Source organism: Dendroctonus ponderosae, unplaced genomic scaffold, assembly GCF_020466585.1.
Source record: "Dendroctonus ponderosae isolate FM_Combo_2020 unplaced genomic scaffold, Dpon_F_20191213v2 Dpon_F_20191213_2, whole genome shotgun sequence".
NCBI lineage: Eukaryota > Metazoa > Arthropoda > Insecta > Coleoptera > Curculionidae > Dendroctonus > Dendroctonus ponderosae.
In genome coordinates, this window is record NW_026018165.1 from 6765459 (window position 1) to 6787815 (window position 22357).

Sequence of the window (22357 nt, forward strand, 5' to 3'; positions counted from 1 at the left end):
GAACGTTTTCTTGTCTTTTTTGAGTAAACCACTTAATAAGTCCGTTGTCAACCTTTTCATGTGCAGATAATTTTAACTTCCTACATCTAACATTTGTTTTGTCATACTGTTGCAACAGTAGACTTTCCAAGTGCTAATTCCTTACAAATGTCACTCTGCTTTACTCCACTTTTTATTTTGTTAATAATCTCGTACTTTTCATTTAGTGAAAAAGCTTTGCGTTTTTGTTTTTCCATTCTAAAACGATTTACATACATAACGCGGCAAAAAACAACAAGTCACTGCCTGTCTCTCGCTCTCACTAATATAAACAACTCCGCACGATTGGTGTTGCTGAGCGTGGAAGTTCGTTATAAACGGAAAGTGAATATACAACTAACCTAAAAAGTGATCGTTATATCCGGAAGTTCGTTATGAACGGGTTCGTTATAACCAGTAAAAAAATACGTTGGTCTTTATAGACGACGTTTCAATTAAAGGAAAAAAGTTCGTTTTAACCCAAATTCCACTTTAACCGGGTTCATTATAAGCGGACTTTACGGTATTTAATATAAAATAGACAGTAATTAGGAATACCCTGATGATATATTTTTACTACTTTTCCGATTCTCATCATAATTCCAATTAACCGATAAGAACTCACACGCGTTCATAGACATCTATAGAGAAATCAAAGTTAAAAATACTTTATTTTATTTTCTTTGCATGCATATATGTATGAGCTTATCAGTGTCGTCTACTATTTCCTGTATGGATGTAATTCTGCTAAGTTTTGAACCTTGAATAAATTACTTTTTTGTTTTCATTGCGATTGTCTACTTTGGTGGCAACAATGATAAATTTATATATGTTGTTTTCAAGAAGTAATATTGAACATTTGCTAGTGCACGTGTGAAGAAACCGCCAGTGCTTGGTTCACTTTTAGATTGAAATATTAGTACTAGCTCTAAAAAGCCTTACCTGTAAATCTTTACCTTAAATTGTTACATTTCTAAAGGAAAATCCCCCTATGACTAGAAAGAATTATATGGTCGCTTATGCCGACTATACTATTAGAATATGACGTATTACTTCTGCTAAAACCAGCATTATTTAGCTATAAAAGCAGCCACTGCAAAAACTAATTTAGTCATTAAGTCGCACGTTCATATCCAGTCTAGAAGCTCAACATTAAGATTGTACGGAGTTCGGTTCTTAAAATAGTGTCTCTTCTTCTTCCTCTTCATAAACCGTAGTTTCTCCACTGCTGGATATAGGTCTCTTAAGTTTCTTCTAGATATCTCTATCCTGTGCTTTCTGTGTCCAGTTTCGTCCCGCTGCGGCCTTAATATCGTCAGCTCATCTCTTCATTGGTCTACCCAACTTTCGTTTACTTTCCCAGGGTCTCCATTTCAGTACTCTAGATGCCCATCTATTGTTGTCCATCCTGGCCACGTGTCCTGCCCACTGCCACTTTTCTCTATCTGGCTATTCTCTTGGTTATACTCGTTATTCCGGTTCTTCTTCTAATCTCTTCGTTCCGCATATGATCTATCAAACTGGTCCCAGCATTTGTCTTTCCATAGCTCGCTGCGAGCATTGCAGGCGATGTACGCTGTTTTTTTGAGAGGCTCATTGTTTCCAGCCCGTAAGAGTTTACTGGGAATCATACACTTTCCTTTTCAGGTTCATAGGGATATCTCTGGTCCTGAGTATAAATCCTAGTTTTTTGTATGCAGCGCAACTTTGACCTATTCTTCGCGGTATTTCTGCTCTTTGATTTTCTTTATCAATTTTGAGTTTATGCCCCAGGTATATATACTCGTCTACATTTTCGATCTCATTCCCTCCGATGGAAAGTTGAATGTTTTGCGTGCTGAGGATTTTTGTTTTTGTGATGTTGACCTCGAGTCCTATTTTTTGAGAGGCATGGTTTAGTTGTTTGATCATAGTCTTCAGTTCCAATGGGTCTTCGCTTATTACTACCACGTCGTCCGCAAAACGCAGGTGGTTGAGATATTCGCCGTCAATTTTAACTCCGTTCTCCTCCCAATTTAGCTCCTTGAACACGTCTTATAACGCTAGCGTAAATAATTTGGGTGAGGTGGTATCGCCTTGTCTTACTTCTTTTTTTACTTTTATTTGTTTTGTTTTCAGGTCTTCATCTAATTTAACTACCATTACTGATGTTTCGTATATGGATTTGAGTGATATGAAAAATAGTGTACTTGAGCACAAAAAAATAAGTTTAAAAAAATAGCCTTTTCCAATAAATCAATAAAATTCTAGTAAATAAATATATTTAATCTTTAGTTTAATAAAAATTTAAGAACCAACTTATATCACCAACAATACTTTCTAATGAAATGCGCTGACTTAAAATATTATTTACAGATGTCGGCAAAATATGCTAGAAGGATAAGACAATACCTAGATGATCTTCACGATGAGCGAGATGATTTGTTCAAGAATGTAACGAGGCTCATTAATATTGTAAGTGTTTTTCATGTTGGCTCAATATTGCACAGTTTCAAGACTTTGCTGGTTTACAGGGTCCTCCACAAATATACCAACCAACTTTTAGGCGTGATAGAGAACAATAAATCAATCATATTTTGCGTTGTGAGAACGCAGCCTTTTTGAGATATCGAATTTTAAAATCACAGGTTGGTGCTGCCCAAACCAGCTAATTTTTTAGATCCGCTACAATTTCCACTATATTTCTAGGGGCGTGCTTTTATTATACAAACTTTTTTCGAAACTATCGATAGTTTTGTTTGCACATTTAGAACTTTCTTTAAGCAAAAGCTCTAAAAAGGAAACTTTTTAAATCCTAGTTTACTCTATAACACATAATCAAATTTTCTAATGAATATTCTCAGATGGAAAACAATGTTGTATTTTTGGTTTTTTTTTCAACTCTTTATCTCGAGGCAAAAATGTTGACTTCATGGCTCCTGTTACATCTAAAAGTTTGCTCTATAAATATTCCAAATATTTCTGGAGCACCTTGTATTGTCTTGGATTGCCTTATTAGTATTAAATCGAATATGTATTTGGGGTATTTTAGGCTGATCAGCAAGTTCATAAAATATTGGAATCCGAAGTCGTCGCGGAAAAAGAGACTCTTCAAACTTTCCTCAGGAAAATATTGCTTGTGTTTTCGGAAGTTAACAATTCAGTGGTGAAAACTCTCGAAGCCTGCCCTTTCCGGGAAAACCTTCCAGCTATAGTAGAAGACCAAACGCAAACCGATACCGATGCGGATTTAAAAGACTATTTAAAAGAAAATTACACTGCAAGGGAAAGTGGTATAATTGCGTCTGCAGGCCCAAAGCTATCGAACACCCAAGTTCTTAATGACTCATACATGAGAAAACCATTAAATGACACTACTCTGAAAGTTATATGTTCCACTATTCTTAATAACAGCCAGATTACTCAAAAACATGAAGAAATCCCGAAAGATAATGGCAGTGAGGTAGCCTGTATGAATACTAATGAAATGGAAATCGAATCGACAGAACAGATGAATATTGCTACTAACCCTTGTCTAGGTTCGCCAATATCTTCGCAAACGGCCGAATATGCTTCTGCCGCCAGTGAAGCACACCCTCTGATGAAAGTTAATCCTCCAGCTAAAATTCCTAAGAAATATGACACCAGAGACATGGATCAGATCAAAGAAAACATGATGTATTTTAGTAGGAAGATGGGGTTTCATTCGGAGGACTTTTTTAGTTCAGCAAATCAGTTTGATAAATCATATGCAGTCAGCCACTATCAAGATCCATCTGATATCTTGGTCCCAACTGATAGACCATCACGCATTAATCATGGTATTTGTTTCCACATGTTTTTTAATGTTTTTCGTAATATTCATAACGATATGCGCTTATATTTTGGAGTTTTTTTATTACCCCATTTATTACTTGTTAAAATGTATACCTACCAGGTGATGTATGTAAAATATGCACCTACAGGAAATTTTTTCTGTGGTGCGTCTGTCCGCCTATTTGCAAACACCTGAATTCCACATTCGGGTTAGAAGTCTTTCGATTTAGAAATCTTTCGAAAAATAAAGAAAATTGTACGAAAAATTGAAGTCTGAACGAAAGTTATAACTTGACTCAGTAACTGTAGGCACAATTCGTCATAATTTTCTGTGAAAGAACATCTCATAAATATCGTGTAATTTTCTCGGCGTTCAAGATGTGCTGATGAAGATTGTTTTTGCGTGTTGATCTGAAAATAATTAATAAAGTTACTAGTCAAATAAAAACAAAAAACACACCAGGTTCTGGAGTAAAACGAACACATAAATGAAAATAATTGGTGGTTCTCGACTTTCTCTTACTTTGAAAACTTTTTCCTTTTTCTCAAAGGTTTTTTGGCCACCTTTCAAAGCAAGACAAGAGACGCGACTTTGGAAATAGCAACGAGACAGGTTTTGTCTCTGGGTAACCGGTGGTTTAGACGCCCATACAAGCAGACAATTCTTCAATGTCGTTTTTAATAGAAATATTCGACGGAACATTTTTCTTCATTTTACCGGATGTTACTATCAATGGGTCTTTCGACTATTTTTCCGGCTTAATCTGCATTAGTTGCAGCTGCAAGGTTTGCAAACAACCGGTCAGAACGCGGCAGAAATTTATTTGATCGGTACAAGCGGGCTTGAGCCACGACAGAAAAATCACCTTGTAAATTTTCAATTCGACTATTTTATGATCAAACCAGCAGATCATTCTGGATAGTATGTGATAAAAAATATATATTAGATCTGTGCCGAAAATTACTATTAAAAATAAAAATGTTGACATGCTGTATCTTCACACCGAAACATTTTCCGACATATGTTTATAAGGTAAAGTTAACTTAAAATAAGATCCTCTATCGATTGCGAAGTCCTGTAATATAAACCGACTCACTCTATATATTTTTTAGAACAAGTACGAGCCGATAATAGGAATGATGCAAATAACATGCCGCAAAGTGAAAATCCTACACATTTGAATAATGGAGCTACTATACAAATAGATAGTTTACCAAATCCTGAAAACTCAGTTGGCCCTTCTGCATCTACAGGTGCCATAAGAAAGCCAATGAGTACACAAAGGCATCCCGTTGATATACCAGAAGCTCGCACCAAAAGTGGTAAGTTAAAGAAAATGCAACAGAAAAAACATTGAAATTTTGTCGTTAATTTCATCAGCTGATCATTTATCTTGTGCGATCCAGTCGGGTCTAAGTTATAATTTAAAAGTTACTTCCTGGTTGTCAAATGGGCAAATATATCCAGATGCTATCGATCCAGGAAATGGGAACGCGATAGAGAAACTACGAAGGATCGAACGGTATTTATATTCAAATCAACATTGCATTACCCAGCGACGGATTTGCTAAACGAGTATGGTCTATGTATGTCGATTATTGTAGGCTGGATCAAAATCAAGAAGCCAGAAACGCGGCAAGAGCGAATTTGCCCGATTTGAAATTCGTAGAAGTGAAAGTTCCCAAAGTTATCAAAAACAATCTGAACTCGCAAACATCTTCAGCCAGTACTTCTAAAGCTTCCGAACCCAAGACGAAAGTGAAAGATCTGAATCAAGAAAGAAATCTTGACGGTAACTTTAAGCTGTTTCAAATTGAAACAGAAAACTTCCAATGTACAAAATTATCTAATTCAAACAACTTAGTTCTCTAATTTAAACGCTGGCGACACGTACTATTATATTTAATGATGTTTTTAAGAGTAATTGTTTACTACGGTGCAGCAAATGGTTGTGAGCATCTACAGGACCATATTTTCGTTGTTCGCAATTTGGTCCTCTGCAACTTACATGCACTGAACTGCTGAAGGTTCCAAATTGCAGAACGGTATTTTGTTTCTTAATTTTCTAAGTAAAATGTAAAATCGTAGCTAACTCTTGCATTGCAAATTTGAGCTACATATTCTATATCGGGAATTGTAAGAGATTTCCAGATTCAATACCAAACCTTTGCAAACCTTAAAACGTTCTATTGATTATTACTATTATTTATTTTAGCCATAAAATAAGGTAAATAATTACCAAATAATTAACTACGCTTTATGAAAAACAATTTATACCCAAACTCAGCGTTAGCTGGCAACAAAAGATTTAATTAATTATTGCTACTGTGGCTGTTAGTACCAGCTGCCGTATGGACGAAAATTGAGGAATACCCTATATTTTTTTCTAATTTCATTTGTAATTTAATTTTAATGTATTTTTCTGTACTTTGTTTTAAGTACTCGTTTATGCAATAATATATTCAAGTTATATTTTAGAAGGACCAAAAATGGAAGTGCCCACAGTCGACGAAAAATGTGTTTTTACACATATAATTTCACCTTCGGAATTTTACATACAAACGCTGACTGATATTCACAACCTCCAATTGGATCTGTATGTTCTTACTATTTGGATTTACTTACTTATCAAATTCAATTTCTCACTGTTCTAGGATCTCTTGTGCTTTATTTGACAAGTACAACGGCAGTAAATGCAGGTTTAGCTCTAAGCAAAATGCTTTAGCAAAGTTGGGAAAATTTTGTTGCGGGATATGTTGTGATTCGCCACACGATTGGTTCAGATTCAAGGTGTTAGATTGGAAAATGGTAATGAATATGAAAAATCGGTGCTCTTGCATGTGTATTAATGTGCGCACTTATATTTTACTAATTGATTTTTGCTTATAGGATAGTACATGTGATGAAGTGGAAGTACAATCTTTAGATTATGGGTTTAAAAGAACCTTATCTTATACAAATCTGAGAGAATTACCATCGAAAGTCGCTCGTATACCTGCGCTGGCAGTGAAATGCCACTTTCCTTTCGTAAGTTTCAAAATGTAGATACATATTATTCGGAGTAGGTAAACGATCACGTCTAATTGAACTTAAAAAGGTTTATCAAACTCTTAGCAATATTATTTTTAGCTGTATCCTGCAGGATCAACGTACTCACATAGATTAACTGAATGGCCATCGGAGGTAATGCAAGCTCTTTTTGAAATAGCTAATATAAGTCGCAATCCGACAGAAACACTCAACCCTACTATATTTGTGATAGTATTTTCACATCTAGATAAGTAAGTCATATGCATGTTAGAATTAATTTTTATCAATTTTTAATTTATGAAAGCCGAAAATTTAATTTTTTAAACTGCGGAATGTTCTTGCAATTATTTCCCTGTATTGAAATATTGGTTTTTGAGATTTTTATTATTATTAAATATTTAAAAAATTGTTATTTTATCATAACCGCACCAATCTTAGAAAATCGTAGAACGTCAACTACTTTAGATTTTACCAGCCTAAATAGGATTCCCACCAATACATTTACACGGAATCCTACAAGTCGGATAAAAATTAGAATTGCGATTCATTTACTATAGGTTTTATTAGAAAAACATAATTTTACTTAAAACTGCATTTAAAAAACCACTCTGGTTGTAAAAAGTAACAAGAATCCAATGTAGAATCAAAAAGATGACACTGTATATAATTTTTGAAACGTCCGACTAGACAAAATTTAGTTCACAAAATATCGCGTTTTGAACTAACTTTTCCGAAACAGTTGTCGATTTTGGGACCAATTTTTAAATAAATTTGGCCTTTTCGCCGTGAACGCACTGTATTATTGGGATAACATTTTGCAATGCCAAATTACAAAAATCTGGCACGATTTTTTTACACTCATCATCAAATTACGACTTAAATATTTTATCATATTTTTTTTTCTTTAATTCTTGTTTTAGTGATTCTTTCGCGGTGGACTTAGGTTACTTCAACGAATTAACAGACGTCACCCTCGGAACGCTGCTGATAGATATGGAATTAGCAAAGGAAATAATAGACGATTGTAAGCCAGATCCCGATAATTAATACACATTTTCAACTAAACAACTGTGAAGTAGACAGGATTTGCCTATGTGACAATATTTTGAAAAAATCAGTCACTAGAATAATAGTTATACACTTTTTACATCTCGATCATTTTGTTTTTAAACTTTACGTGTGGTTTATATGACGTTAAGTTTAATTGATTTGCAGAATTTTATCGTTAGCATTTACAATTTTTTAAATTATAGACTATAAAAGAGATACACTTTCAAACATTTTATTATAGCAAATGGATTAGTAAAAACAATTTATTGAATATTTTTCAACAATTTACTTTTTAATACATACACACGTATGCATAGAGCTTCGAAATGTTATCGCTCGAAGTCGAAAACTATTTTAATACGGGGGACGAATCGTTTATTCGTAGGACTTAGGAAGAAAAATATGACAACATTCAAAGCGAAACGAGCTTAAGGCAAATATTTTTTATCAAATTAAATCAATTGACAATTATAAAATATAAGTTTTTGTTGAAATGCCATAAACATTACTTACCCATGTGGTATTAGAATTTTCTTTCCTGATTTTATTAGAAATATTGAAAAAGTCCATTCTAGAATTATTCAGAATACGATAATTCAGAAAATGTACTGAACATTTTAAACTATTAAAGTACCGATTCAACGTAATTAAACAAATGAAAGAGCACCAACTACAACATTAGAATATGTGATACTGGTTGGTACTTCTATCGGAAAAAGTGAGAGTTTGAAAATATTGCTTATGGTGGACTTTTAAACATATTTACTTGTTATTGTAATTATTTGTAGTAACAATAAAATCTACTATCTAGTTTTGAGTGTTAATATGATGTTGCAACACCGCGATCCACGGTTATAAGACCCGAATTTTACTCGTTTCTTCAACGTTATTGTAGAAAGCTAATATCTTATTTCTACAGACTCCAAAGCAAAAAAAATGGTCTAAGAATTTGATTATAGTCAGAACATTTATGTATAATAAAAATATTAGCAATCATTATAATGATAAGCCGTCCATTCTATTTTGTAATTCTTAAAAATATTCGGAATGATAGATGATGATGATTTCTTTTTTTTCATATTTTGATATTAAATCATGAGTATAAAGATTAAAAAATCCACGTTTATTCTGTCAAAAGGAGTTTAATGAGGAAAAAATTAACTGACAACAATTATCTGCAGTACTTTCATTGAAATGTATCTCTACTTATAATGTGTTTTAGTTGAGTAGGCTTTTTTTGCAACTATTTATTTAGATGCAGATTATGAGGAATTGGGCGAATTTTTGGACGATATCGATGAACTGGAACAAGCTGAAAATTTGAACGAATTTATTTGGGGTTTTGATGCCAAAGACGAAAAGCGGATTTGTAGATTTACCAGAAACGACGGAAGTTGCTACAAAGGAAAGAACTGCAGGCTTGAACATATTATGTTGAAAGGTAGCTGAAGTACATACTTTAACTCGCATGTTGTTTGTTTATGCACAATTAGCTCAAATATTGCATGTTTAAAATTTCCCCGAAAACGCATTTTTCGTGTCAGTTTGCTTTCATTTTGTTAAATGTTTATTTTAGATGGTTACACTACTGACAAATCAGCTATATTTTACACGGCTATAAACGATCCAGAATTTCCCAAAAAATTCGAGACTGTAGTTGTTTCGGTGACTTTATATATTGATTCGTGTAGCTACATAGTGCAAGTGATAAAAAATCCTATTAAACTAAATGATAGTAAGTATTAGGCATTATTCTTTTTAAATTCGAAAATAAAAAGAATAGTGTTCGGATTTCGAAAAGTTTGGTCTTACTGTTTCTAGCCCATATTGTGATGGATCGTTCGGTATCAGAATTAATGAACGTAATAAACCATCCAAAGAAAATAAGCAAATTCGAACATTTTAAAGGCTACCCAAGCAAGGGTGAAATTATTTTAGCAATGCATCCGACTGCGAAGAAATGGATGAGAGTGCGTGTTAATGCAGTTAAAAATAATTTTAGAGAAGTTTCTATGGAGGTATTAATGATTCTTCACATTCTATGCTGTTCTTTTATTTAACGTCTTTTAGGTTTGTTCTGTAGATTTTGGAGATCACTTTTTGGTGAATATTAAAAACACCAGAGTCATGCAGGAGCAATTTATGCATCTTCCATTTCAGGCATGTATTTCTTTACCTGTTTAGCTTTTAAAGTGCGCAATTTATGGATCAGTTTTGTACTTGATAATTTTTTTATAATTTGTTTTTTTTCGTGTACAGACATTTCAGATATACTTGGATAACTACCAGCACCGAGCTGGATGTGATGATAGTAAAGCCAAAGAATTCTTTAATAGACATATCGGATACAGAACGTTCAAGGCGCATATAAAGTAAGTACATTTCCAGGGCCTAACTGCAAAATTGCAGTATTTTGTGCGATTTTTCTTGAAAATTTAGTTTGTCAATTCTTTTTTGAGACTTAAAATATTTGCACGTTATTATAAAACGCACTCCAACTAAAACGGTTATATTTCAGAAATGCCATGCCACCCTTTAAAGTCTCGTTAACTACTTTTAAGGATTGTGAAATTGGACCCACCTTGGTTAAAGAAGGTTTTGCAGAAGAACGAACGATAGCACTTGATATATGTGAAGACGAAATTAAAAGGGGACATTTCGATGCGGAATAGTAACTTCTAATTTCAATTCAATTCAATTTGGTAATAATCTTCGGTACAAGAGAATTTTTTTGAAACAAAACTGGCATCACAAACTGGACAGCAAGGTGCCTCTTGTTCAAATTCGCTAGTAAAGTTTACAAATATTGTTGTAGCTGATCTGTGAGTTCCTTTATTTTTCTGGAGCGTTTCCTTTTTAGTATGCGATTGATTTGAAACTTCGGCATACGGTTTTCCTTCGCAAACCCTTTCAATCTTTTCCTTGTTACGTTTCAGTTCTTTCTGTTCGGTTTCAAACTTTTCTCGTACATTTTTTACTCCTGCTTTTAACGAAGCGATTTTTCGTTCATTAGTTGAGATGCTTTTCGTAAAGAACGTCCCTTTTTGTTCTTCTCTGTTCTGTATCGATGTCATTTCAAGTTCATGTGCATGTATATGTTCTTCAAATGGAATGGCAAAGCTATGTTCACGCTTTTCTTTTAATGCAGCTCTTTTTTCCAATAAAGTCGACGTTTCAGATTTAATTTTTTGAACAGTGAAATAATTTTGTTGAAGTATTCTATACTCGTTATCACGCTTAGTTTGGAGCTGTTCCTTTTGAGCAATCTGTTCTTCGAGATCTTCTAACTGGCGACTCGCATGTCCTTCATCAAATTCGCCCCTTTTTTGTCAGGTCATCTTCAAACTTCTTCATTTTTATGACTGATTCCAATTGAGAATGAGAATGCGATAAACGTCCCAATTTACATTTTGTCTCTCCAAGTTTAATATTCGTTTCAGTGAGAAGTTTCCATTTCGAAGACGAATTTTCTTCAGCTGCTACTAATTTAGATCGAATTCTATCAATGTTGGACTGCAGGCGTCCCTCCTTTTCGCCCATGCTCTTTTTTTGATTGATTATCATCTTTTCTTTGGTACTTTATTCGTTATTTAGTTTATCGATTATGTTATAAACGGACTCAGACTCGCATTCGAGATCAAATTTAACTTTAGCTTTTTTCTCTTTTAACTCTGTAAATTTTTCTCTTTAAGTGGTGGCCCTTTTCCTGCTTCAGTTGGCCCAATGTAACTTGTTCATCTTGAATAATAATAGTTATTTCCTCGACTTTTGCTTCGATAGCTGACTTTTTGCTTTCAATTTTTAATTTTTTTCTGTTTCCTTCGTCTTTGAAGTTATCGAAGTTTTTCGTTATCTAATTCTTCATCCGTACCACTAAATTCTTCTTGGATATGTTGTGCTGGGGCAGATTGCTGATCCATAACACCTGAAATAGATAACATAGACAATTTGTTAAATTAAGAAACAAGGAAGTCAATGGTAAAGACAATTTTATTGGCCAAGACTGTTTTATTGATTTTTACTTGATCTGTGAACAATTACCAGCTAAACAAAAGTATTTTTAGTTTAATTTTAATACACTAGAGTGTATTATATTCTCTACTGTGTACTCTCTAAGAGTGTACTCTTAGAGATTTTATTTTACTCAATAGTATTTGAGTCCATCAACTGCAATGCCCGTCAAACTTGGGTAACTAAATTTGATAAAAATGTTTAATTAATTAATTAAACTCAAACTAATTTGCAAAAAATATTAATTTTAATCTACACTTTAGCCTACTAAGAATATACTTCAGGATTTTACTGTATAAAAGTACTAACGTTCGGCACCCCATTCTTCTATAGAAATGTATATAAACTATATATGTATTTGTAACTTCTTCAATGCAATTGGGGTAAGTCGATTGAAAAATACAAATAAAAATAGCTATGACTTGTTACATTACATATTACTATAAATCGCTATAAGTAATGAAATAAATCCAATTGTTTTATGTTATTGTATTTACATATTTTGTTTATTTTTTGTACCTTTATTGTTTAGTTATTTTTGGAAGTGGGTTTCATACAGAAACAAACAACGTCAGCACAATAGAAACTTGTTTTTTAATTCGATTTCCGTAATAAATTATATTAAATGATTAAGTATTATCATACAGTTGGCTATTTTATTCATGTGGTTTACCTCTACCATTAGCATTAGCAGTCACAAAATAAAAAATGATTTAAATTTAACGAAATAAAAAATTAAATTCTAATAGGGAATGAAAAATCCTATTTAAAGGGTTATTTCATTCACATAACGTCTCTTAACTTCCAAATTTTCTTAAACCCTTGTACCATTCATATAAAAATAGAGACAACACGATCCTAGCAGGTAAGGCAAAGTGAGACAGCGACTATGAAGTGGAAAAACTTATCAGTGACGGATTCAGGGCTTAAAAATGTTATTGCAGGAGCGGGTTGATCGCTGACCAAATTTAGCAATTTTATCATGTTTTTTCCTTCAGTACTTTTGCTTTAATTCCAGTATGATTCAAATATCGATAGTGTATCGAAGTGAGCCGTTGAACATTTGTATGCTTGCCATTTTGTTGTCAGTTGTCACAATCGACATTTAAGGGATTGCTGCTTCTCATTTTATATAATTTAAGAACAGCGATTTTGCAATTACTGGGGCGAAATGGCTTTAAACTTCGGTCAGTACCCAATTGAGTACGATCCAAAAATCCATGGACCGTATGACCCAGCTCGTTTCTATGGGAAACGTAAGTAAATCTACTATTCACCGATCATTACATAATCCACAAAATTCAGTATAATTTTGATAAATTCATTGACCAAAGTTCTATTAACTTTGAAAGTAAACTAGCTGTTTATTGCGAGCAATAAGTGTCTTTGAGGTTCCCTTTAACCGTAATCTATGCTTTTTTACAGCTGACACTCCTTTTGGGCAATTGAAATTGTCTGAAGTTGGATCATGGTTGGGTCGTCGCGATAAAAGTCCCCGAGCAGTAGTTGGAGCTATTAGCAGAGGTAAAGCTAATTAGTATTAAAAGAACTGCAAATAACTCATTGTCTCCGTACAGAGTACATTGAAGTTTACACTTGGCTTCTTGTACCTACTTCTTTTCAAGGATTAGCTTTTCTACTACCTAGTTCAACAAATGCCTTTTCCTTCTTAGGTTAAAATGTTTATTAAAAGTACTGCATTTTACTTGTAGCAAACAATTACAAAGGCAATCTTGCTTTAATATACAAGGTGTCCTGTAATGCAGTTCAAAATGGTATCTGATCTATCTCTTGTTAAAAAGACCCAAAGTTCTTCAAAAAATATAAGGTTTATATAAAATCCGGAGAATTTCATGATGGTTTGGAAGAAATCTTGATGTGTTTTCGAACCTAAGTAAGACAAGTCTTGATACGACTAAAGTACCCACGGTATTGGACAAGTGGCAACCTTTTGCGTGGCTTGATACAAAAATCTGATTAATATTTTATCGAGATTTTCATGGTCGCTGTAAAATTCATAGTTTTTGCGCAAACAAAACTTTATGTAATGAAGGAATAAGCGACATACTTAAAGTCCTAATCTTTTGAGGAATTAATTTATATGAGACTGCAGTCGTACATGCGGGCGATACCAAATTCGATATGTTCCAGATTACTGCACATTTGGGCAAATTAAAAGTAGTTTACGGAGAGGGTCGTCCTCAATTTCGAAAATCAGTAGGTATTTCGTATCAGTTTATCGAGGAAAACGTTTCCTCGGAAAAAATAAGATTGCGGCCAATCCACATATCAGTACTCGCCTTATAACACTAAAATTTGGTGTTGTTAAAAGTACAATTTATCGCATCATAAGACTGCATCATCATCCTCCATGCTTAGGTTGCGACGAAGACATATTTTTCCCGTTTTATAGATGTTGTGTGACCGTGAACACGTCACCCAAATTTCACTAGAAGTTTGATTCACTGACTTAAGCCATGCATCCGTTTGAGCGATGATACGATGGTACGCAAGTGTTTCTATTGGTTGGAGATCTGTCAATTCGCCCGTCGTCGTACGAATTGACAGATCTTCAACCAATAGAAACACTTTTGTACCATCGTATCATCGTACAAACGGATGCATGGAACACGGGCTTTATAGGAGATCAAGATAATGGGTTATGGAACGAATCGATGATGAATTTAAGTATTATATCAAGGAAACGTAGACAGTGTGAACATTCTTCAGAATTTTGGACTGCTTAATATAATAAAATTAACAACATTAAAAGAATTGCAATTGAATATATTGAAAACTAGAAATATTGAAAGATATTGAAAAAAGTGCACAATTTATGGCTCCATCCCGCAATGACAACTAGAGTTTTGCAGCTCAAGCAGTTCTGTAAGTATGAGCCAAAGACCACATGAATCGAATTAATTTTGAATTATCGCGTTTAGCGTGAAAACTACACATATTCTTTAGATGATGTTTGGTACGAGAAAGTACACATTTTAAAGCTCTGTCCCGCAATGACAACTAAAACTTCGCAGCTCAATCGGTTCTCTAAATATGAGCTAAATACTGTCGAGTTGAGTTTCAAGAGCGAAAATTGCCACCGATTACGATTTTTAAACAGAGGGACTTGCTCGACTTTAGACTTATAAATACGCTATATAGCGAGATTCGCTTATAAATACCGTCCTTTTATTAATTCTCAAAACTCGCATTAATTTAGAATTTTCCAACTCTTATACAAAATATATCGATCCATTTTCACGGACAGGGACCAGAGTTTGATTCCTGAGATTTGTTTCTCATAATTTCTTATTATTTCCAAAAATATATTCTACAGGGTGGTCCAGTTTCCAGTGCAGAAATTTCAGAGAACGATAGAGAATCGAAAGACAATATGAGTTGCATTATCAATCATTATTCGAGTAACTCTTCAATACAGTAATACAGGGTGCAAAATATAGTTTTATTGCCAGATCTCCCGCATTGGCAGTTATCGCCTGCAAAATGTCGTTGAATATCCACAACCGTTTGGCAACAATTTGAAAATTAGATTTTTTCAGTCTGATTCTCGGATATAGTTTATAATAAAAACTCATATTGTTTTTCGATATTCTATTATTTCCTGAAGTTTCGGCTCTGGAAATTGGACCACCCTATATATTATTTAGAATTTCCAAATTCCATCTTTCTATAAAGGATAATTATACTACGAAACAATTGATTGTTTAGTGCGGTCCTGGCAATAGTACTTTCTATACGCTTGTTTCGTGCATTTGTTATGGGTTGTTGCGTCTTGAGTTTGGATGAACTATACTTATGAAGGCAAGATTGTATAAAAATATTTATAAAAGAAATGGGTAAAGATTTTTTAACTGAAAGATACTCCACAGATCTGGCAATAATGCGGAAAACTGTTTATAGAGTGAGAATATATTGCCCAGAAGAAAACTTCCGCGGTTAATACTGCATAGCGGTGACGAAGAAATATTGTTTAATATACCTATATTAAAATGCAGTACTTTTAATAAACATTTTAGTAAAGCGTATATTGTGTACTCAGAATAAAATACTAAAATTATCCCACGATTGCAAAGCCGAGACCGGTAATACAGTCCCAAAAAGTCTTATCGACGAAAACTAGATTATCTTTTCTGAAAATGTTTTAAAAAATATAATTAATGCGGCTCGATCTTTTCATACAAGCTCTTGGTTTTTAATGTAACACGACAGTTTTCTGGAACGCATATTTCTTCCAAATCTTCTACTTGTCTTATTCGATTTTCTTACAATTGAATTTACTTTCAGCATATTGGAGATGGCAGCACAAGTACGTCCAACCAAAGCGAGCCGGAATCGCTCCATTTTTACAAGTCGTAGTTGGATGCATGGGAATCTTTTATGTCTTCAACTATGACAAGATCTGTGAGTAAATTTCGTAAATTACACGAGAGTGAAGTGAAAATGTCTTTCAAACCAACTATTAAAAATATCTTTTGCGTTACAGCCCGCCACAGGAACTACAAACATCATTAATCTCATCAAACACTTTAACATTAGTAGGACCTGCATTCAACAATATTTCCATTGTCTGAAACGCTATTGTAGCTAATATACAATTTCCAATAGTTTTCATGGTGTATATTATTGAGTGAAAAGTGACTGAACCCAATAGAAACTCCGAGACAATTAAGCAATAAAACATAATTATCTGTTTGCAGCCATGTTTTATTGGTAAAAAAATATCCTAAGCTCTAGACAATACAACTTGGATACGATCGTTTCAAGTACATGCTAATTAAGAGAAAACAGATCTGTTGAAATGTTTTTAAACTTTATAGAAAACTTAAAAACACTCTATTTAACAATATATCACAAAATTTTCCAACAAAATGAATATATTTCTCAGATCTCAATATTCGGTGCTTTTAATTATTCAGCTCTTCCAACAAAACGCTCGCGTACCAACAATATTTAATCTTTGAATTAAATACTGCTCATACGGTTATGACTTTAAATTTCTCAGAAAATTTACATTTTTCTAGAAGACATTTAACGTTCGTATTTTTGAGTAAGTATTTGTATCATGATTAATGCATTCCCTCAACTTGTTGCGGGATATTTGAAATAAAGTCGAAAGCAATAATTAAGGACATACAATAAATTATTCATCTTAACAGAGAGCAGGTATTTCTATTGTAATCGATCTTCAGCATCTCACTTAACTTAGGAACACCAAGAACTAGAATGTGCCCATTTTTTTTTTAAATAAACTTACTGCTATTAGTAAGAGCATTGACAACTTGCAAAGACAGTTTAACATTTGTTTTACTTCAAGGGTCCTAGTTAGATGCTTCTGACATTTTATTAGTAAACGATATATTTGTTGAATTTCTTGTTGTTCCTAAACGTACGCCGTAAATGGATGAAGTTAACGAGTATAAACATGTAAACAACTGGCAAAATATTGCAAAAACGCGGGCATAGCTGCCAACAAAATTAACATAACTTAAAATACTAAGGCAAAACGGTTTAGCCTAAACCTATATTAACAATAAAAAGTTGTATAAAATACTGATATCTTTAATAGAGCGCGCCAGTCAATAGAAATCTATAGCTATCTTGGCTGGCATTCTCTTAATTGAATAAGTTAAGTAGTCAAAAGTTAAGTTAATATCGTATTTAGGTTAAAACAGGAATATCACTCACTTGTTAATACTACTAGGTACACTACATTATTCATCTTTGCCCTCGTCAAATTTGTCTCCCAAAATATTGAATTATGCCGATAACAATTCTCGAATAATACTAAAAAGGGCGGGGCAAAAAATGTATTGCAGAAAACATTTAAAAAGTTGCACAGAAGCGTTAGAAATCGATGCTATTACCCTAAGTAAAAAAAATAATAAAAAACTTACATGTAATTACTGGTATACAAAAGTATTGCAAAAAATATTTACATTAAATACGTTAAAAAGTCACGCACACTGGTAAAATAACCAAAAGATGGGACGATTCTGAACTCCAAGTACATGATGTAATTACAATAATCAACAATTACAATTTATAAGGTAACAACTAATACTATTACTAATTACACTAACGTAATATTTTAAAACTTTATTTGTTCAACATTCACGTAAGTTCTGAGGAAGCATCGATAACCCGAAGCACTCGATGAAATACTCTCTAGATTTGCAATGATTTTTTTAAATCTTAGAGTTCAAAATCTCAATAGTTTAAGAGAGCATAACTAGAATAATTTAAATAAATAAATCGATATTACAATATAGAGTATATTCAAAATAATTGATTAGTGTATAATTTTATAACGATACCGAGTGGGCTGAGATTACGAAAATCTGAATGAAGAGAAAACTTGGAGAAGTAAATTTAATACTACTAAAATTAAAATGTACTACTGGCATGAACAAAAGGTTTGGCTATGTTTATCTACTATTTGGGAACGGGTTATTGGTATCAAATTGGTTATATTACGTTATTTTTTCGGAATATCACATTCGAGAGTAGTTGTTGAGAAGCTTTTAACAGGATCGAAACGCCTTACACATTACCATCTATTCTCTATATAACAGAAGTAAAAAATATATATGAGTATTTTTGGTAAGTACATAGAATTAATAAAAAAAAGTCCCTTTTTCTGTTAGAGAGCGAAGGGGAGTATTTTGAAAAATATTCTAATCTCTAGGGTTCCTAGACGTATCAGATCATGTGTGACTATTGCAAAGCTTCTGGATTCGAAACAGAAATCATCCGATTTAACCTTTTTTGTTATATAATAAGTTCAGTGGCAACAAAAAGTACACACTTTGTCCAAGAAAAGAAAGAGCAATTCCTCAGTTAAACAACTGAGTAGCTTGGGAGTGTTGGGCGCAATTAAAATATTAATAAAATAGCGGCCAAAGACGTTTGATACAAATTCTGAATATACATTTTTTTTGCATAAATGGGAAATTAAGATTTCGTTTTTTTTGACGTTTTTTTGCAAAAATTCAAATCCAACGTTTTAACGCGCTATTATTGGTATTGTATTAATTGCTCCACTTTATCTCATGTAATCACGTATCATTTACGGATTTAGATAAATACTGGCTCCTCTTAACTTGGGCACCGCGTAAATACAGGGTGGTCCGATTTTAATCGGACAGACCTTAAGGACATATACTACACCAAAAAACAATACGAAAGTTGCCACGTTTGGACCACAGTGTATATCGGTACATGATATTCCAACGGTGGCAACCAGCGGAGTGCGCTTTCTTAAACAGTATTAATTAATTTCTTAACAACAGATAAAAGGATGATCTGGACCAACCTGTATATGCTAAACACCTAAAGTATGTAGGTACATACTATTTTTTAGTATAAAAAGGCAAGAAAAATTAAAGCCTTATTGGCTTATCTTGTACGTATCTTTCGATTTTTAGTAGATGAAATGTTCAGATTTTTCAAATCACCAAAAAGCTGTACGTTTCAACCAAATATGAGTGTTATTTTTACTTAAAGTTTGTGTTCAATGGGCATTTATCCGCAAAAACCCATACCCACTTAAATAAAAATTATGAGATGATCGAAATGATAGGGAACTAGTCGAAATCATCGAAAAATCAAACGGAATAGATAGATAATGGTTTTTCTTTGTGCAATAGTCACCCCATTTAGTGTTTCATCCTAAAAATTGTTAATTCTAGATTTCAAAACTTTGTTCGATAAATTGTCATTGTTGTTGATCTCTAGAAACATCTTCCATAAGCACCAGATCAATCGATTATACGTATTTTTCCCTTTTTATTGTAAAACTGATCAGTTTCAGGAAAAATCCCGGAAATATTTAAATTGTTGACGAAAAAGTACGTACAATTAACTGACATTCAGTGCCCGTTTACCCGATAAAACAATCAAATAATTGCTTGGTTAGTGTGTTTCGGTTTCGGCCAATTGTGTCGATACCAAATTTAAGGGAAGATCCGCTATACTCTCTTCATCATCTTCGAGTTCTGGTACAGAACCTTCTGACGAATCCCTATTGGCTGGCAGGAAAGGAGGAGGTGGCATGCTCTGAACAACGTTTTCATTAGTAAAAATTAATTAAGAGTAAATTGGGATAAACATTTTTTCCAGTTCGCTTCATCGCTTCATGCCAGAATAACGGTATTAATTTTTTAAGATCACACAGAACATGTAATAAAACAGTGGTAAATTGCGCCACTCTGTATATATCTGCAATACTTATGCATAAATTCACGACTCCGATGTAGCAATTATAGCAAAGCAGTGCAGTTTTCAAACACTGTTTTCTACTCGTAAATGTAAAGAGTAAATATGATCATACAAAATTTAATTTCATATTTAATTCGTATGTGTTCCATCTCCGGAATTGACTTGCAGTCACGTTTAAACCCTTATAACATTAACAGGAACTTTTATATTTATCTGATTTCATAGTCGCCGATGGAATAATGTAATTTATGCGTCAGTCGACCTCAGCAAGCAAATTTGTTTTAAAACGTCCGAAATGTTTTTGGTTTTTAATTATGTGAAATCAATTTTTCAATTTATTATTTGTCTTACCTGAGGAATTTGGCTGAAAAGAAGCCCCTGATTAGTTGTTCCCTGCCTTAAAGCCATTACCAAATGTGGCTGAAGCTGTCTTCTTAAAGCACTCAACATACTATCAGTGTCGTGTTTTTCAGACACTAAAGTTGGAAGTCGAGGTACATGTCTTGGATCTAAGGGTCGAGTGTCTGAATAGGCGACTTTTTAGAGACTGTTTGTTATAAATTAAATCAAGAATTACTTACCCTTGAGGAATGCTTCATAGTCTGAAAAAAAAACGTTTAATAAAAATAGAACCCAAAATCAAAAGTTTAAAATTTCAAATATTTTTCGTTTTTTTTGCGGTACGTACTTCTTACGTAAAACATTTCAGGTTTTGAGCTAGATGGATTGCATCGAAACCAAGCCCTAAATTTCTGAATGTTATTGAATCGAAACCTACCCAATGGAAAATAAATACCTAACATGGCTCGATTGAATTTTTTCGACTTGTGTTTGAACTATCGAAGTTTCGATAATTTATCTTGAAAATTTTTTTATGGCACTTCGAGTTAATGAATCAACAGAGGGGCTAAGTTTAATTAAATGTTGCAAATTTAACTGTTTGACGGGTTTTTCGTTAGACTGAGAGCATTATATTGCATTAAAAGTTGTCCAATTTGAGACGAGGAGCAGTGCCCTCGAGATAATAACTATATCAAAAAATTTCCAGAACACTTTAAAATTTAGTTTTCCAAATGTAGGTCTTTTAGGTGTGATATCAAAAAGTTATCACCGCCTAAAAAGTTGTTTTAACTTAATTTTGCGTCTATTTCCTAAGCGATTGTTTATCCAACTTTATTGGTAAATTCAGTTCCATATATTTTGTATAAAAACTTTCGGTTCTGAAGATACTGTCTGCGATATTGTCGACTGTTTTCCAGATCTTTTCCGTAGTTTTAAATGTAAATGTTTTATTCTGCTTGTTTTTGCCCTTTTAGAGGATTTAAATATGTGAGAAAAGCAAAAAAATTGTACTCGAAACGCTATCAAAACAAAAATATTATTTAATAATTATTATATTGTAAACCGTTTCTGAGATATAATTGAAATTGTGCAAAAGTTCATCATATTTCGGGTCCATATCTTTTGAAGTTACCAACTTTATTTCAGTCATTATTGACCTCTTAAAACTCCAAAGGGCTCTACTGGCAAATCAGTTTGTTTGGATCGTTTCCAAGATTTGCCGATTTAAGCTTCTACCTCTTTAGAGGTTAATAATTTATGTTATTGAAAGCTAGTTTTCTATACGGGTTATAAAAATATGTTTTCAACTGATGTGATAATACAGAACCGTTTTATAACTCTAATGTTATTTAAGTTTCAAAGCGGGAAAGTCCCTATTTCGACCTGCAATTTTTATATAACAAAGTAAAGTTTATTAAACGTTCCTTTAAATGATTCTCGTTCATGGTAAATTACACATAAAAAATCAATGAAGAGTTGACAAGGCAACTTTTTGCATCAGAATAATAGTGAATAGATATTAAGGTGCCCGAAACTCTTAATTTTTGAAGTTATGGTTTCAACTTACCGGTCTTTTTTCTCCTGTCTACGCCATCGCCACGTCCGCCTGATCTTTCCTGAGCCTTAGGTCGCCTTCTACGCGTGTGAATCGTATCCCTACGCATAGCTAACGGCCTATCAACTCCATGCAGCTTAAAATAGAGGCCACAAGCATTACAAACCATCTCCCCTCTAACATTTCGTCTCCATATGGTCGTGGTTTGGGTGCGGCAATTTGTACAACAGATATCTACGCGTTTTGAGATTGCCGCTTGTGAATTACTCTAAAACAATAACGTTCACTTATTAATTTTTGCTTTCGAATATTACGGT

General features: G+C 33.3%; 3 protein-coding genes across 6 annotated transcripts in view; 2 read left to right on the plus strand and 1 right to left on the minus strand.

Moving 5' to 3' along the window:
* The window catches only part of LOC109540251, a 16144-nt gene extending 3743 nt beyond the window's left edge, over nucleotides 1-12401 (plus strand). The window contains exons 2-17 of one of the 2 annotated variants that reach the window (XM_019908538.2): nucleotides 2374-2472; nucleotides 3050-3818; nucleotides 4927-5136; nucleotides 5195-5336; nucleotides 5419-5606; nucleotides 6293-6410; nucleotides 6469-6622; nucleotides 6704-6841; nucleotides 6944-7095; nucleotides 7765-7868; nucleotides 9150-9335; nucleotides 9471-9629; nucleotides 9716-9912; nucleotides 9965-10054; nucleotides 10154-10266; nucleotides 10413-12401. In XM_019908538.2, the coding sequence (XP_019764097.2) occupies nucleotides 2374-2472; nucleotides 3050-3818; nucleotides 4927-5136; nucleotides 5195-5336; nucleotides 5419-5606; nucleotides 6293-6410; nucleotides 6469-6622; nucleotides 6704-6841; nucleotides 6944-7095; nucleotides 7765-7868; nucleotides 9150-9335; nucleotides 9471-9629; nucleotides 9716-9912; nucleotides 9965-10054; nucleotides 10154-10266; nucleotides 10413-10566 (2973 nt within the window). In that variant the 3' untranslated portion in view covers nucleotides 10567-12401. The remainder of the gene's footprint in view (nucleotides 1-2373; nucleotides 2473-3049; nucleotides 3819-4926; nucleotides 5137-5194; nucleotides 5337-5418; nucleotides 5607-6292; nucleotides 6411-6468; nucleotides 6623-6703; nucleotides 6842-6943; nucleotides 7096-7764; nucleotides 7869-9149; nucleotides 9336-9470; nucleotides 9630-9715; nucleotides 9913-9964; nucleotides 10055-10153; nucleotides 10267-10412) is intronic. The other variant, XM_019908539.2, reaches the window with a different exon arrangement.
* Nucleotides 12402-12967: 566 nt separating this feature from the next.
* Nucleotides 12968-16533, plus strand: LOC109540244 (putative ATP synthase subunit f, mitochondrial). Its single transcript, XM_019908534.2, has 4 exons — nucleotides 12968-13161; nucleotides 13331-13429; nucleotides 16211-16327; nucleotides 16410-16533. The coding sequence occupies exons 1-4, from the start codon at nucleotides 13077-13079 to the stop codon at nucleotides 16436-16438; spliced, it is 330 nt and encodes a 109-aa protein (XP_019764093.1). The 5' UTR covers nucleotides 12968-13076; the 3' UTR covers nucleotides 16439-16533.
* Nucleotides 16534-16612: 79 nt separating this feature from the next.
* Nucleotides 16613-22357, minus strand: part of LOC109540239 (transcription factor gaf1) — a 35836-nt gene continuing 30091 nt past the window's right edge. For 2 of the 3 annotated variants that reach the window (XM_019908527.2, XM_019908529.2), the window contains 4 exons: nucleotides 22053-22308; nucleotides 20725-20745; nucleotides 20495-20667; nucleotides 16613-19981 (listed from right to left, as the gene is read on the minus strand). In XM_019908527.2, the coding sequence (XP_019764086.1) occupies nucleotides 19838-19981; nucleotides 20495-20667; nucleotides 20725-20745; nucleotides 22053-22308 (594 nt within the window). In that variant the 3' untranslated portion in view covers nucleotides 16613-19837. The remainder of the gene's footprint in view (nucleotides 19982-20494; nucleotides 20668-20724; nucleotides 20746-22052; nucleotides 22309-22357) is intronic. The other variant, XM_019908528.2, reaches the window with a different exon arrangement.

Excerpts from the sequence above, each read along its gene's own strand:
- LOC109540244 (XM_019908534.2), top strand. The coding sequence starts at position 13,077 with ATGGCTTTAAACTTCGGTCAGTACCCAATTGAGTACGATCCAAAAATC. Across the intron at positions 13,162-13,330 it reads AGCTCGTTTCTATGGGAAAC|CTGACACTCCTTTTGGGCAA; the intron begins GTAAGTAAATCT and ends GCTTTTTTACAG. Across the intron at positions 16,328-16,409 it reads CTTCAACTATGACAAGATCT|CCCGCCACAGGAACTACAAA; the intron begins GTGAGTAAATTT and ends TTTGCGTTACAG.